Source organism: Bemisia tabaci, chromosome 7, assembly GCF_918797505.1.
Source record: "Bemisia tabaci chromosome 7, PGI_BMITA_v3".
NCBI classification, from domain to species: domain Eukaryota; kingdom Metazoa; phylum Arthropoda; class Insecta; order Hemiptera; family Aleyrodidae; genus Bemisia; species Bemisia tabaci.
The window spans coordinates 14,367,963-14,386,667 of record NC_092799.1 but is presented as its reverse complement, the minus strand read 5'-3'; the positions used below and the strand labels follow the sequence as shown (position 1 = coordinate 14,386,667).

Below are 18,705 nucleotides of genomic sequence, written 5' to 3'. Positions count from 1 at the left end.
GATCGCATGTGCGTCGCCCGCCGACGACGATATCCAAACTGAGGTGATCGCTCTATCATGCTCCATCGAATCTGGCCGCGGTGTGGACCACAGAGTACCCGCGACACCCCGCACCTGTAGGGGTCGCTATACTGCCCTGCTAGGGAAAGACGCGTATGAACATTCGAGAGTTGCCAAATTGCCCCGGATAAAATATGAATTTTTGAGGAAGATTATACGTATTTTTCCTTGAAATTTATAGACATTTTAGACAAAATTGCGAACAAAATTGTACGAAAAAATTGAAGAAAAACAATTCAAAATTTTCCCAGTAAATTAGATTTTTATTGAACGAAATGTGGCAACGTCTGAAAGTTCATACGGCGTTCTTCCTTAGCACGGGAGTACTACTGAGCTAGGGAGAGACGCCGTATAAACATTCGAGAGTTGCCAAATTTCCTTCATAAAATGTTCATTTTTGAGGAAAGTTATGAATATTTCAACGCGAAATTTCCAAGACTTTCCGGCGGAAGTACGAGAAAAATTATCTGAAAAGTTGGAAGAAAAATATTCATAAGTTTACCAGGAAATTCAAGTTTTGTCTAAGTAAATTTGGCAACGCCTGGAGGTTTATACGGCGTTCTTCCTTAGCACGGCAGTATAGGGGTTGCTTTACTGCCGTGCTAGGGAGGAACGCCGTATGAGCCTTCAGGCGTTGCCAAGTTTCCTCCGATGAAAAACCGAAAAATTTACTGAGAAAATTGCGAATATTATTTTCCAAAATTTTCAGACAATTTTGTACGCAATTTAATCTAAAATATCTGAAGATTTCAAGGAAAAATATGCATAAATGTTGTCAAGAATACATGTTTTTTCAAAGGAAATTCGGCAACTCTCGAATGTTCTTACGGCGTTCTTCCTTACGGCAGTACAGGTGTTGCTCATAAAGTACGGACAGGGGAAGAAAAACTGATGCTCCAAGATCAGGCACGTAGTTAGAGAAGGAGGGGGTGTCTTGGGACCCCCTCCACCCCACAAAAGCAAAAAGGGGGGAAAAGAAGAAAGAAAAGAAGAGACAAAAAATAAGGAAGTCAAGGAATGGAGGCGGCAGTATTGAGCCGTTCAAGGTTATTAAAAAAGAATAAACGTTTTCAGGTGATCGAAAAATTTTACCATAAAGGAATTTTCTTTTTCTTTTTTCATGTGAAACAAAGAGTTGGTGATTTTGCCATGCACAATTAATTCATCTGAAATTCTCATTACAGAGAGCAAAAGCTCTTCTGAGCACTGTCGTAAGAAGAGTATTGCTCCAACCAGCATTTCTCTAAGAGGGATTTTCGCGCTTAGATAAGTTGAATCCATCTGTGAAGAGAATTTCATTGGGATTTATCGCTTATCGCTGTCTGAAAACGCATGTCGTGCACATGTCAAGCCGCAATGAGTTCATAGTGAAAAAAGAGTTCAAATTATGATTGTTGAAAACAGTGCATTTTTCTTTTTTAAGCAGTAAGTTTGTTCTAATTAATGCAATTCCTGCCTGTTGATTACCGCGGGGATTGTTTTTGCCCACGAATAAGTATTAAAGGTAACCTAATACATCTTTGAATTCGGTGTGGAAGAGTAGAGAAAAGTTGTTGCCAGAAGGTTTTTTTCAAAAAATTTTTGAAGGAGGACTCAAATCTCCTTTTTCTTTGGGGAATTCTTCTACCAGACCAAGCTCCACCAAATGCAAAACAAAATCTTGGCTACGTGCCTGCTTAAGATGTCCATAGGTGATTGCGGGCCCCATGTAAAGTCGCAGTTCTTAAGTTTCTTTCGTGGTAATAATTATTTTAGTCCGTCCTGGTAACGATGCTGCATTTACTACTGGTGGATCCAGCAAATTGGCAACATTGTCTTTTTCCATTTAAAACTATGGAAATGTATCGATTCTTGGATGGGCCAGGCCGCCAGGTGCTCCGACAAGAATCGATGATTTAGCATAGGTTCAAATGGAGGAAATCCGGCGTTGCCAAATTGTTGAGTCCGCATCTGTATATTCCCGAGGCTAGAAAAATTGCTACTACAAGGTAACATTGATAACTACAAATAGAAAGGTAGTCTGGACAAATTTTAGTTTCGTTAGAGCTACGATTTTATTCCGGATGTATAACTTTCGCATTCGTGTTCTCCGGTAGGTTTGTTGCCTATGCGAAAAATTGTAGGCGAACTTCTAAAGAAATCCATCTCCCAATGGGTTCACACTTTGGTTGAGATCGGGCACACTTCATTTGTTTGTGTGATGATTTTGCATACTTGAATTTTGAAGGGAAAATACACTGTCTAAAATAAGTATCATAAAAAGACCTGATGATTATTTCTTTTAACAAATATATTCATTGTACGGTGCGTTAAAACTCTGCTGTGAAGGAATAGGTGTCTAAGGCGATTGTAGGGCCACCACCAGGTTCGTGTTCAAAGTAATTGGTTCGGATCGTTGGGAGTGCTAATTAGAACTTCCCCTCAGCAACTGCTCAAATATTTTGGATAATCTCTGCCGCATTCCGTTGGTCAGTGAGTTTTTGGTTAGTTTCATTTTACCGCTTCGATGATGATTCTTCACGGAAACTTCACACCGGATGGTTTCGTCGGTTTCAACATCATCTCCATCGCACAAGATTGAAGTAGTTGCAACGCCCCCCCCCCCCCTTTCCTCGGAGATTTTTCGAGAGCCTGAAAGCTCACGATTGAATTTACTTGCGTGTAGACTCAAAACTTGTACCATCATTTTTTATACTTCTCAATAGAGGATGAGCAACTTTTATTTCAGTAACATTATCTGCATTAAAACAAGTTGGATAATTGCGTAAATTAATAGTGATTTGATGAGGAATATAGATTTGCATTGTTGCAAATTCTCGCCCACAACGCTGTGTTAATGTTGATGTTGACTGCCTTTCTGTCCTCTCGAGCAAAAAGCTGCGATATTCACTCGCACAAACTTTAAAATGGATTGAATCTTTCTGACAACGCAACAATGATGATAAATGTGAATGCAATTATTTGTGCATAACAGTAGACTATGTTGCATATCCAGAAATCTGAAGGTGTTTTAACTTTTTCCATTTTATCGAGGAGCAAAGTGACTAAGCAAAACCTTGAAATAACTCTGGCATTTCCGCACCCTCTTTAGCTGTCATAGGAAGTATCAGAATTTTTTTCCGGTTTTTGTGTGCTATCAATACTTATCCTCATTGCAGCAGTATTTGACCTTAAAAACCTCAGATCGATGTAAAGAGAAGGGTCGAATCCTAAGATATAGATTTTGGGCTGAAGGAGGTAAAACTTTAAAATGAAAAATAACAAATCAATTATTCACGATAGGGATATACAGCTTAGAGTTGGGAGGCACTTCTACTGAATACAATAAGTGCCGCACGTGATAGAGGACATGATAAGACGAGGGTATATTCTGGTAGCAAGGTAGTCATTGCCGGTGAAGTAACTGTCAATGATAACACACATATAGTGTAAATGTTACATACCAAGTGTTATATTACGAGAGCTGAATTATCTTCTGCTAAAATTCAGTGATCAGGTAAATACTTTTTTAACGGAAAGTTTAAAAATTACCCCTCCTCTCTTCCCTGTCTCAAAAAGATAGGTAAAATGTCTCGAAAAAAATTAGGAGGAAAATATTTCGACAACTATAAAAGATTGATACCAATTTTGGCCTTCCTCGCAATGACGTCATCAACACAAATAAAGAGTCTGAACACCCAAAATATTTCTTTTGCCAAAGAGAGTGAGACTAATTTTTTAACTAAAATATCCATTCTATTGAGAACATGTTCACAGTCTAGATATCTATACGTCATAATTGCAAATTCAGACTTTGACTCTACCAATCTACTCAGCGAATTACACATCAATTCAATCCCCACTATTCAGATAAATAGTGTGCAAACCCTTTCCACGAAGAACGAGCAAAAAAGCATTGTGTTTGTGTTGAGAGATTTTAGCGATATTTTAAATTTGATTTTGGGCACTCAAAATTACAGTGGGGCACCTTTTAACGATTCAAAAGGTTTCGTCAGTCGGTCTCATGGAAGTATCACGTCAAAAGATGTGCGTTCTGAAGTAAGCTACAACTATTGCGTTCATTACATAGAAATTGAATTGAACATTACATTCGGGGGCTCAAACAAGCCATGTGATGAACAGTTGACAATTTTTGCAGACGATTTGGAGGATGACTCATTTTTACCGGATGAAGTGTTCAACCACTCCCGGGGCCTGTATTTACACAATATTTGGAATGCGATGAACTACCTCGTATTTTTCCTTCCCATGTCACAATGTCACATGAGCGTCGTTTCTAGGCTTTGTCAGAGAGACCAAATCGATGGCTCCAGGCCATTCGACGAGGAAAAATATTTAGATTTCGTTTTCAGATTCATATGGCGCACATTCAAAAGTATCAGAACATTGATTTGTCTAGGGCACGTATGCTACAGGTACGAAGCTTTCTTTGAAAAAATCCAGAGCTTTGCGGGGGAATCTGGGGAGGAATTTTTCAACTTTTCATGGTATTCAATGAACGGCAAGTCTGTTGGTTTCTACAGCTTGACAGCTGGGGACGGCCATCCTTTCAATACAGCAGGTGATCTTTGCACACAAATAGGACTGTTATATGATGTGATAGAGATGATGACTTGCCGCAGAAACGGCTCATTTCGAGAAATTGACCTCCGATTTGATGTATCTGCAGATTTGCAGAATTCAAGAAATTTCGAACTAGGTTTGAAGTACGGAGTGGCGGTTCTTGGAGTTGAAGTCGCCGGAATTTTCGCCTCGCTTAAAGACGACTTCGACGTCTCACCCGCCATCGAGACCTGCCAGCTTTCGATACTGGTTCCTCGAAAGGGATTCGTGCCCCAGTATTTTGCTATTTTCTATTGTTTCTCACCGACCGTTTGGATTTTCGTATGGGTTACATTCACGTTCCTTATAACCGTCCACCGTGCATTTGTTTTCATCCAGCAAAAGTATTTCCTACATGTGAACACAAACGAAGACAACAACGATGCCACTCCAACAGTCATGACAATCTACAGGTACATATTGGGTATCAGTCAACCTCGACTAGTTCTCATCGAATTATTAACTGGGAAGATCATATTCTTCAATATAGTGTTCCCAACGATGGTTTTAACGACGCTTTTCCTAAGCGGGATGGTTACCCTCCTCAATGAGAGGATTCGTTACCACGACATGAACACCCTCGATGAAATAAAACAAGCGGATTTACTGGTGCAATCATCAGACTTGTTCGATGATTTGATGCTGCTTGCCGATCAACCATTCGACTGGATCGAACAGAAACTGTCCGACACTTTCCTTTTCAGATGTGCGCGTCTGGATTGCGTTTTCGAAGACGATGTTGAAAAGTTCATGAAAAACATATCTTTGAATGACGAGGACGATGAAACGAAATTGGCCAGAGGTGAGGTCGACGCCATTTTAAAATCGGACGCTTTTCTGGCTCGAACTCCTACCCAGTTGTCCAAGTACAATAATGAGCTTTTTTTCGATGAGTCTACCGGCCGTGTGTATGAATTTCACCGTGTCGAAGAGTATATTTATAGCTACCCAAAAGTCCTGTTGATGCTGCGCAATAATTTCTACCGGGAGGAAATCAATGACGGTATAATGCGTTATGTCGAGAGTGGTATATTGGGATCCATGACCGATTCGACCCGACAAAGAGTCCTACAGAACTTTCAGCACTCCCAGGAGGAGGAGATTGGAGGAAAGCCGAAGCCCTTTTCCATGACGGATTTGAAGATAGCGTTTATCTGCCTCGTCATCGGTTTGCTGTTGAGCTGCAGCGTTTTTATTGGAGAACTGTTTAGTGTAATATGAATTGCAAGGATAGCATTCGTCAACACTAGAAAAAAACACATTGGATCTAGAGTCCAGACTTTAGAAAATATTAACAAGAAAAAGTACTCTTGATTCAATCAAATTATTGCTTAGATCAAAAGGAAATCCGCTCAAATTAAGAGGCTTGGTTCTTGATTTAAGCAAACATCTTATTGAATCATCAAGAGTATTTTTTCTTGTCGATGTTTTAAAGAGTCTGGACTCAAGATCCAATGTGTTTTTTTCCAGTGAATGCTGAAAAAACTTAGGGTTTAAGTGAAGTGCAGCTAAGTTGATGCCGATTCTTGAAATAAATACATCGGTGGCGAGGCCTGAATGATTGACTATCGATATCTACTCATTTGAAGCTATGGTAAAGAATCGATATAATTAAGGTGTTCGTTGCAAACACCCTGTTTATCGATCATTTTCCGTAGGTTTAGATGGCAGATCAATCGATACATCGCAAATCACGCAACGACACAGAAACACATCTCGTAACAAGCATCGGCAAACTTCTCTTTCAATCAGTATTTTTGGTCTTAAAACTTCAAATTTATCGCGGAGAGTCTATATTTGGAATTGTGTTGTATGTTTTGATTATAGTCGGTGCAATCCCTCTAATCGGTGATATAGCAGCCCCCCCTTACTTTCATGTTGTTCTCTTGTTCACTCTATGGGCTTTTTTGCCTAGTTCAATCACTCATTATGCGCAAATTGACTTATATATTGCAATAATGCACCACCATTTCTGGTTCATTAAGAGGCAAATATGAACTATATTTTGCACCGAGAGGTTGCGCAAATATTTCTGGCTTATTTAGAAACAATTTATGTGCAATTAGCCTCCCTATGCAGATATTATGTCTTTTAATGGTTGAGACAGAAATTGTAATTAATTTATTTCGAAATTAAGTCCATATGGGCCGGTTTCAGTGTGTTAGATATATCATCATGTGGATTTACCAAAAATAATGGCTCCTTACGGCAAAAGGAAGTCCAATTCATCTGCTATGACATTCGAGATTTAAATTGAAAGTTTAAAACAAAGGTAAATAAATAAAAGAAATCGGAAAACTTTAAATTTATTCTCTAAAGGAGCAGATAATGATGCTCCTTATCACCCTACACAGTAGAGATGTCTCCAATAGCAACGGTACTTCTTTGATAGGAACCATAGTGATAAGCATTAACCGCGCGCTTGCAAGTTTGATATTAAGTCTCATCATACGGCGCGGCGCGCAGTGGTACGAACCATCGGAAGAAGTTGGACACAATGAAAAAAAAAAACTCCGGCCGTGGACGCCGTACTTACTGACTATTTAGATATACCGTCCGCGTTACGGGCTCAGAGCAATCGGAGCTACGGCTCCAGTACCCGGAAAACTTCCAACCTCTAGTCCGGAACGGACGGTATGTCTACATAGCCCGTTACAATTTTTTAATGCGTGGAATTTGTTCATAAAACTGCGAATTTTGATGTTTATGAAGTCATATAAAACATTTAAAGGGACATACATTTTTAGGGGAAGAAAACCAATGAAGCAATTCTTTAACTTCTACGCCTTATATTGACAAAGATGTAAACTTTCAAAGTTTCCACATTTCCGACAGCTCTCATTGGCTCGCTACACTGTGCGGCGCGCGATGCTGCCAATGCTTTGTCTGTCTGTTGAGCAAAGTGTAAAGTGCGTTGCATGATTTATCTGAGAAACACGCTTTTGATGAAGTATTCAAAAATGGAATATTTCAGGTAACACTTTTTTGATGATTAAAATGTCATGTGATAGATCCTTATGACAGTCACATGCCGCACACTTTCTCGAATAATGAAAATCCAGAAAGTTATGAATTGACCAAATGTAAACAAAGTTTACAGACGCATAACTTAGCTTGATTTTATTTGTGGTCGTTACGTGTACTTAGCTCACACGATAGTTTCTCACTTTATCATTAGGCAGCAAGAAGGTCAAAAATTGATAATGAACTGTTATGATTACATGCATGCCAGCATTGATTCGCATATTGTCGTAGTGAAGAGACCGTTGAGTGCTATTCTATGAAACGACGTTCTATACGATGTTTTTCCAGAGTTTTAGCTTTTCCGCCATAGCAGTGTGTTTATTTGTGTTGTTAAGAGCATCAAATGCTTTTAAATATGTTGACTGTGGTAAGTTTTTCATTGCTTTTGAGAACTGGAGGAAGTGAATCCTTCAAGTTTATTTAAGTTTTTTTTTTTGTAGAACGGGACTGTCCAGCTTTCAATTTGCTGGCATTTTATTTCCTTTTATTTGAAGCACATTACTTAAAAATTTATGTTATGATGTTATTGATGTCTATTACTTTACGATGTTGAATGCGGTTGATGTTGAAGTTCGCCATTACTTTTGAAAACGGAATATGCTTAGGTTTTATTTTTGGCTAGACGTAACTCGATCACACTGTATAAATTTGATATAGAGTACCTACTGGTTTTAAAACGAATGTCAATTCTGTATGATAGTTGATATTATGTTGACATTATTTCATTAATCATTGATGTACACGTGTTCAGTAAAGAAAAATTATTAAAAAAAAACAATTTATGAATAAAAATGAAAAAAATCAATCGCATCACGTTTTCAGTGCCGCCGCACTAATTTCGAGAAACATATTTTCTCTGAAAGTAAAAATGACTACTTTTCTGTGTAGAAAAAGCGTAAGTCGACTTGCGCAGAAATTTATGGACGGAGTTAAATAGAAAGGAACCAAGCCACATCGGGATCGAACCGAGAAAAAGCGGTTTAAAGTTTGGCTCCTGCATAAGACTCAATGTAAAAGATAAACTTCAAGTTCAATTGCTGCAAAATTCGCTCCAACAAATACTTTGAACTTGGCGACAGATAGCAGAGCAGTGGTTGAGTTCAAAACCACTCATAACTCAATTTTTTCCAAAATGTTGGATTGGTTCCTTTCTGCTCAGCTCAGTCCATAAAATGATTTAACTTCATTTAACATTTTTTTTGCAAAATGCTTCATAGCGCCTGATGCGCGTAATCTGTTGCCGATAATTAATTTGTACAAACTCCTGGACAAAAATGTATGATGGCAGAAGTTTCCATTATTTTTTATCCAGTAAATATTATCTGAGGTGATTTGTTAGAAGAAAATTTATAGCAAATATTCTTGAGAAGGCAATACTTGAACGATTGTACAAACTTTGACGTAATAGTGGCGAGAGGCTGGTTGAATCCCAAGAATTTTCCAAAATCCGATAAGACATTATGATTTTTTTTTATGTACCGAGGTTAATTATGAAAACGGTTAAAGGGAAGCAATTAAAAACATATTTTTAGTTTTCACCGGTAGCCATCATTTTCTGTTTCCTTACTAGAAATGACTACTTTTGTGGTTTGTTAGGTATCTTTTCTTGGAACCCCAAAAATGATTGAAAAGCTTGACACCGTATTGTTCAAACATCATTTACCATGTACAATTCATATTTGGTCTACTTTGATGTAGGGGCATGGTCTACCTAGATAGGAAACACAGGACCGCCGGAATATTGTCCTAAGTTTTAAGACGGAACACCATTAATGATGGCTCCAAAGCGGTGGCCCCGCCAAATGGCGGTGGCGCCATTATCTAGGGCCAATAATTTAATCGGCTATTTTTAAAAAGGCTTAAGCGCCTGAAATAAAAACATGAGAAAAACGTAGGAAACTTTAACAATCGACCTATTTTCAATCGTAGATTATAAAATAATGTGATTATTCAGTACAAAGCTTTAGTGTTCAAGAGCTCTGAAATTAAGAAGGGGTCGAATAAGAATATTTTCACAGATTTTCTCGTATTATAATTTATTTTGCGGTTCAACTTTTTTTTTTTTTTTTTTTTTTTTTTTTTTTTGCTGACCGATTGTTTGCGATTATCTCAACCCATGAGTACTACACTGACTGTGAGTTGGTTTTGGCGCCTTGATAAAACTATGGGAGTTCCATGGATGTGCGTGTTGCGTGTTCAAAATTGAAGGCGCTTTTCTTACCTCCGGCAGGACGTAAAAGACGCACCGTTCCTTTAAGGGCGAAAATGTTCATCCTTCAAAATTGCCGCTTCAGAGATTTTAATATTATTATTTCAAGGCGGTGCCGCACTCTGTGAGCTCATCTTGATACCTACCTCGTCTTTAATTCATCCGCCCATCGGTAGAGCGCGGCATGCTATATCGATCGTCCGCGCTATAGCTTGATGCGTTTCAGTATTGGAGACCCCTCTTCCATTATTTTCACATTCTTTCATTATAATATTATAATACAGAAAAGGTAGCAATAATACTGCACTATGCACAACCCCTTTTCCCCTAAGAAGTCCTGTATACATAGTGCCGGACTCCTTTCCTATGAGTTTAACTCAAACGAAGTTAATCAGTAAACTCGTGCAAATTGTAAAAATTGGGATCCAGTAGATCCTTCTAATTTTTTTTAGTAATTTTTTCAGACGGTGTTGAGGCAATAGAAATGTCCCATTATGCAGGGTAGAGAACTAAGCGCTACACAACATTTCTATACGATCGAAATGCCGCGTAGGTCACGTTGAACGTATCAAACAAGTCCATAATAACGAACCATTTTTGAAAACGAAAAAAAAAAAAAAAAAAAAAGCCTCTTACATAAAAGAGAGTGACTATAGGCTCACTCAGGTCAATTCGTCGTTTTATTGGCAGAAGAACGTATCTACACTTCAATTTTGCCAAATTTACACTCTCTCTCTCTCATTGAAATTTTACTGGGAAAATCTTGAGAATTTCTAACTGAAAATTTCACTGATTTTTCTTCTGATCTCATACTAAAATCAGAAAAATTTTGGGTAGTATCTCATAGGTGTGATCCTAGAAATATTGAACTGTTTGCGTCCATTTTGCAACTTTGGCATTAAGTTACGTCCTTCCGTTGGGAAAGGACAAATTAATTATTAACTCAACTTTCGTAAAAGTCACTTTGGTTCCTTTCTACTGAATGCGATCCATTTGCAACCTTGAAATGCAGTTACGATCTTTCGTCTATTGGAGACAATGAATAGTTAGTTAGTTAGTTAATTAATTTATAGACATTCAGCATGTCATGATACAACTATTTGAATTCTCCAGAATGCGTGAGGTATCACCCCGCATTTGAAGGCGTTTTCAAAACAGCCCAGTTCCGATATCCGGATAATCGTTTTGCATAGTTCATATTCTTTTGTTTCATTTCTAACCACTTGTTTATTTATAATCCTCTTATAAAAATTACCCATTTGCTATATCGACGGTGAAACTACCAAACCACGTATCTCGGTTTGCGACGTCGCAGACTTCCTGTCATACTTTATTTTTTAAATGAAAAACTACTTAACATCCAGTCTTGAAAATTTCTGTGATTTTTCCTCTTTGTGCGGAGAAAATTCCGTGAAAATTTCAAGGAATGATATTGATTTGGTCTACTTCAAAAAAATAAAATGTGAGCGTAGATTTTTAAACACCGCAAACGAGATACGTGGTTTGGTAGTTTCATCGTCGATATATAATTCCAGCTGGAGCGCGCTTCAATTATGCATTCATGACTGCAAATATGTTAACGGAAATCAAAAAGGCCAGCGTGCATGGAGGCTATTTCAGTTGTAGTCTTCCCTCGCATTTCTAAGGCGCAATGATACAACTATTTGAACTCTCCGGAATGCGTGAGGTGTCACGCCGCATTTGAAGGCGTTTTCAAAACAGCCAAGTTCCGATACCCGGATTATCGTTTTGCATAGTTCATATTCTTTTGTTTTTTTTTCGTACCACTTGTTTAGTTATAATCCTCGAATAAAAATTCCCCATTTGCTACATACAATTCTAGCTGAAGCGCACTTCTGGAAGGAAAGTAGGGTCATTTTCGGCTGCAGCGGCAATAAGTTAGTGGGGTTATCTCCACTTGTTGCCTGAGAAAAAAATTGTCCCTCCTTTCTGACGCAAAACAATCGGAGCAGTATTACATGCGTTACATGGGCGGAAAGTAGCACTTGTCCGGAATAACCTCGATAATGGGATCAGAATGAAAACGTTAATAGCCATGCAATACATAGTTGGCCATGTAATTTTAGCTGCTGAATCCGAAAATGACCTTAGTTTTCCTCCACCATGCACAGATTTTCCGGAAAATTGATTTTTCTCCGGGAAAGCTCGATTTTTAAAGAAAATCCTGATTTTTCCGGGGAAAATCGACCTGACCTAGCATAACGGAGGTCATTTTCGGACTCAGCGCTAAAAATTATACTGGAACAATCGCATTTTAACCCGCGTTGGCCAGTGTTACTCTAGGTCTCTGGTCACTACCAAAAGAGCGTAGTTCATAAAGAGTGTATTTATATTGCCACGTTAAGGGAGGGGGGTTGGGGGGATAGGGGGCTTAAGGTGGAGGATAGGGTGCATTTTCGGTTATGTATTGCCTATTTATGCATAAATTTATCAATTAGAACTCTCCGTGAGACCTAAGAAAATTTGCCAAAATTGATGAACAAATGCTAAAATTAGCCAAATTTTGCAATTTTGAGGGTCCGTCGGGACCTCTAAATGTTGACCAAATGCAAAACTGTTCTACAACGTTTACTATTACTATTATACGTTTACTATTAGGAACGTTTTGACGGGGTCCCTTGTCAATTTCAAAATTCATCATTTTTAATTTCTCGTATAAGCCGCACCCTAATGTTACACGCTTTCAAGATAGAACATACATACATATAGGTCGCTTTATAGCACTCCTTCGCGCTCTATACGACACCTAACCTCTACTGCTCTCTGTCGAACCACAACCCTTGGGGCTTTGAGCACCTTAACATTTCTGCTTCAATGTCCTCCCTCCAGCCTCTCAAGATAATTGAATCAGTGAGAACGAAAACACACCAACTCGAAAAAATGAAAATATAATCAAGACACACACACAAAACTGAACAGTAAGTGTAGAAGTTAGTCTAAGAAAAATATTTTTGGTGTCGAAATCCAAGTACTTAAGGACACTTTAAAGGTCCGAGTTTTAACCGATGCCCTAACTTAAAAGACCTTCATCAAAATTGATTGTCTTTAATGGAAATTGAGCATTTTCGAGTTACCGGGTTGGTGTGTTTTAGTTCTCACTGACTGAATTAAGTTTATAATTAATTTTATAATATTTCTTATGTCAGGTTCAGCGGTGGGGACATTCACAAACGTGTCGATGTCTCTCTGCGAGGACGCGGCGAATCTTCCGTACTGCCCAATGAAACGCGGCACGTCAGGAACCCTGGAAATCGACTTCGAGTCAGGTGAGTGTTCCCCTGTTCCAGCGTGCAGCTCTTCATTACCTTCCGGCAGTTTCGCCTCCAACTTCAAACAAAATGACAAGGATGACGATCGATTATGATGAATGGTTTATTCCGCAGTTTACTCAACCCCGTGCTGCCGTGCTAAGGAAGAATGCCGTATGAACATTCGAGCGTTGCCGAATTTCCTTCGATAAAACGTTTATTTTTTAGGAAAGTTATCAATATTTTCCCTTGAAATTTTCAGGAACTTTAGGCGAGATTGCGAACAATATTATCTGAAAAATTGGAAGGAAAATATTCAGAAGTTTACCAGGAAATTCTTGTATGATCAAAAGTAATTTGGCAACGCCTGATGGCTCCTACGGCGTTCTTGCTTAGCACGACAGCGTGGTTGTGCAGTGACGAACATTGGCAGCCGTTGCTCGGAGGCGTGGGGTGTGGCAATATTGTCCCATCAGGTGGTGGTGAAAAGGAGCATGCCAAAATATCGAGGGGAAATGAGATTTGGAGCACATCAATGGTGAATGTATAATAGCATGATTGAAGTCGGAGTATACCTGCCTCCTTCGCAGCGTTTCAAAATTTCGTAATTTGTTTTAATATTTTATAATAAATTTTAAAGGCGGAGCCAGGCACTTCAAGAAGGAGGCGGAAGGGGGTCTGAGTGGCTTCCCTCAGCACATTTTCGAAATTTTAAGAATCTAATATGTAGTTTGAGTCAATTTTGTCATAGATAATTACCTGATCTAAGCCTTCTCTCTTTTTTCCTCCGTTCCTCCGTTCCTTCTTGTTGCAAATTTTCGCTTGTATTTTGTTTCGATTTATAAGAATAGATGCCGCCAGGTTTTTAAAAAAAAATTCCCCTCACTCAACAACCCCGTGCTTTTTTTAATCCGTGGAATGTGGCGAAGTGCCCTTACGAATAGAACGACGATATATAAACGTATTTATGCCAAAAAGACAGTGGAGTGGCGTGTATTGCGATATATCGATTGATACGTAATTTAAACCTATAGTAAAGAATCGATTATTAAGATGTTCACTGCGAACACCCTGTTTATCGATCCTTCTCCACAGATTTAAATGGCAGATCATTTGACTTATCGCAAAGCACGCCACGCCACTGCAAAAGGAACTATGTCTCACGCAAACCTCATGCTTATAGTTCTTTTTAGCATAAATACGTCCATATGAAAATAACATTATTTTATTCAAAAGACACGTGAGAGTGAGATTTTGCCAGATGTGAAAACGTAATGTGCAGAGATAAGGAGAGTTTTCCCATACGATCGACACGGCTCCCATACATTCAAAAAGCGTCGGGTCATTCGCTTTCACGGTCTAAGGATTTCAAACAGTTCTTGTTTCGGGAAGCTTTCACTCAAAGTCGCCTTTGAAAGTCAGTTTTATTCCCGATAAAGATCCCTCAGGCTCAACAAGAGACAGGCGCTCAAAGAACTCGAATTAGTTGAAATCCGAGTAAATACGCTTTAAACTTGTCGTTTCTACGCAAAGTTCATTCAAGGAGATTATCGTAAAATGTCTCCCGAAGATTCCCGTTTCAGTTCGTCCTTCGTTCTCTTCCCTGACTCGGAATTTCACTATGTTTTTATCGCCTCCCTATTCTGCCGTGTTAAAGAAGAACACCGTATGAGCCCTCAGACGTTGCCAAGTTCCCTCCGATAACAACTGAATTTATTGAAAAAATTGTGAATATTGTTTTCCAAACTTTTCAGACAATTTTGTGCGCAATTTAATCTATCATATCTGAAAATTTCAAGGAAAAAATGCATTAATGTTGTCAAAAATACATATTTTATCGAGGGAAATTTGGCAACCCTCGAATGTTATACGGCGTTCTTCCTTAGTACGGCAGTATTTTACTCGAGAGGCTTCAAAGTATCAGTACAACGCGCTGAAAACAAGAGGGAGGTCTTAGCGTCGTATAACATTACACAGAAGGGCTCGTTTCTACCATTAAGTAAAACACTTTATAAATTATTGTGAACATTTTAGGGAGGAGAAGTATATTTCGGTTGGTTTCCTTTTAACGAAAAACAGAATGGAGACATCTATCAAGTTTTGCATAATTAGACTACATTTTGCAATAAGGAACTACAATTTCTGGCTCATTTTAGAAATAACATATGTGGCATTAGTTCCCCTATGCAGATAAGTGTTTTTTTGTATGAGCCATGCATGAATTGTATTTCCTATTTGCAAAACGTAGTCCAGTTTGAAAGGAATGACGCGAGTCTGAACTCAGTGGTGCTTTCTGCATATTTGTTACACCCCGTTGACATAATTGCCAATTTTGCGTCACTGTAATTTTCAATAACCTAATTTTTAGATTAGTTTTTAATTTATAGTTTTGGGTTTTTTGGTTCCTATTTACAGCCCAGTATACTCACACATTGGCTGCTGTTGTTCATGGTGTCATTGGAGGAATCAAATTCCCAGTCCATTTGCCCAACAAAAACGCATGCAACGACTTGGACACAGCGTGTCCGGTAGAAATGTACAAACCATACACGTATAGAACTACTCTGCCAATACTGCAGTCTTACATCAAGGTAATTGTTTATCTTTCGTTTTTAACGCTCTCCCATGATTTATTTACAGTTCAAGAACAAAATATAATGTTAAAAGCTGAGAAACGCCTAAAAAATAGGGCGCACTTATATTAAGCGTAAATAAAGTATTGTGCATGATCGGCCAATTGTTTGAATAGGAAAAAAAAATTGCACCAGCTTTTTAACGATCGCACTTCAAACAGTAGTATTCGAACAGCATTTTGCCAAACATGAGAGGGCTCAGCTAATAGGGCACACTAAGATTAATTTAAAATGGTGCTGTATGATTGATCGATTGTAACAATAGATCGCTTCATCATAACATTGTCAATGAGAATGAAGTAGCAATTAGCAGGAGGAAACCAACGCGGTTTTAGCCGTTTTGAATAAATGGAGTCGAAAGGTTTGACGCTTCTGTATTTTTAAAAATAACTTAAAGCAACCAGAATTTTGCTTTCCGTCAACTTAAAGTCGTATTTGAAACTTATTAAAAGCGAAATAACTGAATGTATGACTCAAAGTATCTAAATGAAAAGTATTCAATGTGGCTGTTTTCTACCTATGCTTTTACGCATCGAACAGAATCGCTTTACGGTAGGGACCATCTTACAGCTAGCGGCATCTTGGTTTCCTTTCAATAACGCAACTTAATGCACGGGAACCAAGTATAATAAGACGTATTTACGTCAAAAGTAAGTCTCACGCCAAACTGTGCACATAGTTCCTTTTAGCGTCAATTCGTCCATATAGCTGGATCCCTTTGGCGAATTTCTTTTACGATTATGCGAGGACGTGGTTTAGATCGCGAAAAAGTGCCTTCGATTACCCAGTTATGCTAAACGTCCAACAGGGAAACAGACTTGCACGTATGCCCGCCTTGCCTTGATGATTCATTGGCACACTGGTAAAAAAAAACTTCTTGGTTCAAAAGTGCAGTTTCTTTTCGCCGGATTTAAGAGTCTGGACTCTTGTTTCAAGCGGATTTTGAATTGAATCAATGCAAAATCCGCTTGAAACAAGAGTTCAAGACTCTTAATTCCGGCGACAAGAAACTGCACTCTTAAGTCAATGCACCGCGGCATTGGTCCAAGAGATTTTTTTTTTACCAGTGTTGGACAATACGCTTTGATACTAATGTTTATGATTTGTTTCGTTTAAGGTTGGTCTTGAGATTCAGTGGGAGCTCCAGGACGACACGTCAGCCAACGTGGTTTGCATCACATTTCCAGCGCGAATCGTTGACTGAGGACGGCAATGGCAATACAAGAAAGATACACGCTCCACGCGGCGTAAAGAGATCCCACCGTTCGTCGGTTCCACTTGTCTTTATGGCCTGGTTACACGCTCAAATTTCCGTCAAATTCCGATCAAAATGATAACCAAGATGGCGGTCGAGAGTTATCTAGATTGATGAGTAAAATTAATTAAAATAGCGTGATGATTGAAATAAGCATGGAATAAGCACGGTTGTGTGGGAATCAGATGAAGGATGATCCCCACAGCTCCATCATTTATCATCAAATTTTTGCAGTCCGCAGAAATTTGATGGTAGATGGTGCGCATTGCAGTCACCATTTGATCGGAAATTGATGGAAATTCGAGCGTGTAACCAGCACAATAGATAGGGAAAAAACTGCGTGATATGAACGCATATAAATCAAAAGCAACTATATCCATTCTGACATGAGTCCTGATCTCTAAAAGCTGATTTAATAATCCGGATGACGTGCTTCACACTCACTGGAAAGCTCAATTTCTTCTATTTTAATTTTAGCGTCCAACGAGTTTGTCTGAAATATTTGTATTTGAAACTGGCTGCTTCAGCTCACTTCGCTCACCTCCGCACCTAGGCAAGTGATGGAGTTATCGCTATCATTTGGACATCAACAATCTTGTTTGACTCAAAAATCAAGGAAATCGGCCCGGCGACCAGTGGATCGAGTCAATAGGAGAGGTCGGACAAAATTTGGAAACTTTAAACGCTTATAACTTTGTTTATGCAAAGCTTTGAGGTTCCGCAAGTGGTTCCATTGGTTTCCTCGTGAAATTTTCCTCTAGAAACACCTCTAAGAATTTGAAATGTGACTAAATAAACATATAAATTTGCAATTTTAGTCAAAAACTTCGTGTTCGACCTCCCTAATTGACTCGATCCTTCGTGCGGCGGTTCCTCAGAATTAAGGATCAAAAGGTTTCGAACCTTACAGTTTTATTTATATAGATTCATTCCTAAACTTTATAACTGTCGAGAGTGTTTTTAGTTAAAATACAATTTTTGTAAGTTTATTGCCCGTTAATGCTCTAAAACAGTTTGATAAGTATCTGTTTATTCCAGTGCTGCATAAGAATATTTGTCTTTTCCGAAATCAACACGACAAAATGTCGCGGAGAGAAAAATACTGAAAACTTGCGCCACGAACTTATATAGAGAATATAAGTATAGTGCTCGATGTACATTATTGAAAGTAGGTTCAAGGTAAAAAAAGTACAACTATTGAAATCAAAGTTCCAAAATTAAACTCTTTCATAATTTTATAAGAATTGCACCGCTACCATTATTTTCCTGGGAATAGTAAGAGTAAGGGAAAGGAAGTTAAAATATCCTTCCAGATAGTGAGAAACAATAAAATAAACACATTAAGTCTAATGAAAACAGAAATGGAAAAGGCTGATAATACCGAAGGCTAAATAAACAAATAAAAAATGCCTCTGCGGCTATTCTCTCCCAGCTTTTAAAGCTGGTGACCGTGCAGAGGGGTTATGAAAGTGAGTGATTGGAAACAAAAGCAATTTAGAGCCCCCCAGTTCGTCGTTTCCTCACGAAATAACGTAACTCAATTTCAATGTTGCCAAATTTCCTCTCGCATATTGCAAACAAACCAGGAGAATCTCGGGCACTCCAAACTGAAAATTTCACTGATTTTTCCTCAGATTCCACGGAAAAATCAGA

The 18,705-nt window shown here is 38.6% G+C and overlaps 1 protein-coding gene across 1 annotated transcript; it reads left to right on the top strand.

Annotated features, from left to right (window-relative positions):
• Positions 1–7,884: 7,884 nt before the first annotated feature.
• Positions 7,885–18,296, top strand: LOC109031958 (NPC intracellular cholesterol transporter 2 homolog a). Its single transcript, XM_019043821.2, has 4 exons — positions 7,885–8,053; positions 13,063–13,182; positions 15,580–15,755; positions 16,915–18,296. The coding sequence occupies exons 1-4, from the start codon at positions 7,963–7,965 to the stop codon at positions 16,999–17,001; spliced, it is 474 nt and encodes a 157-aa protein (XP_018899366.1). The 5' UTR covers positions 7,885–7,962; the 3' UTR covers positions 17,002–18,296.
• The last annotated feature ends 409 nt before the right edge of the window (positions 18,297–18,705 follow it).

Coding starts and splice junctions, on each gene's coding strand:
- LOC109031958 (XM_019043821.2), top strand. CDS start 7,963: ATGTTTTTCCAGAGTTTTAGCTTTTCCGCCATAGCAGTGTGTTTATTT. Junction 8,054..13,062: donor TTTTAAATATGTTGACTGTG/GTAAGTTTTTCA, acceptor TTCTTATGTCAG/GTTCAGCGGTGGGGACATTC. Junction 15,756..16,914: donor TACTGCAGTCTTACATCAAG/GTAATTGTTTAT, acceptor GTTTCGTTTAAG/GTTGGTCTTGAGATTCAGTG.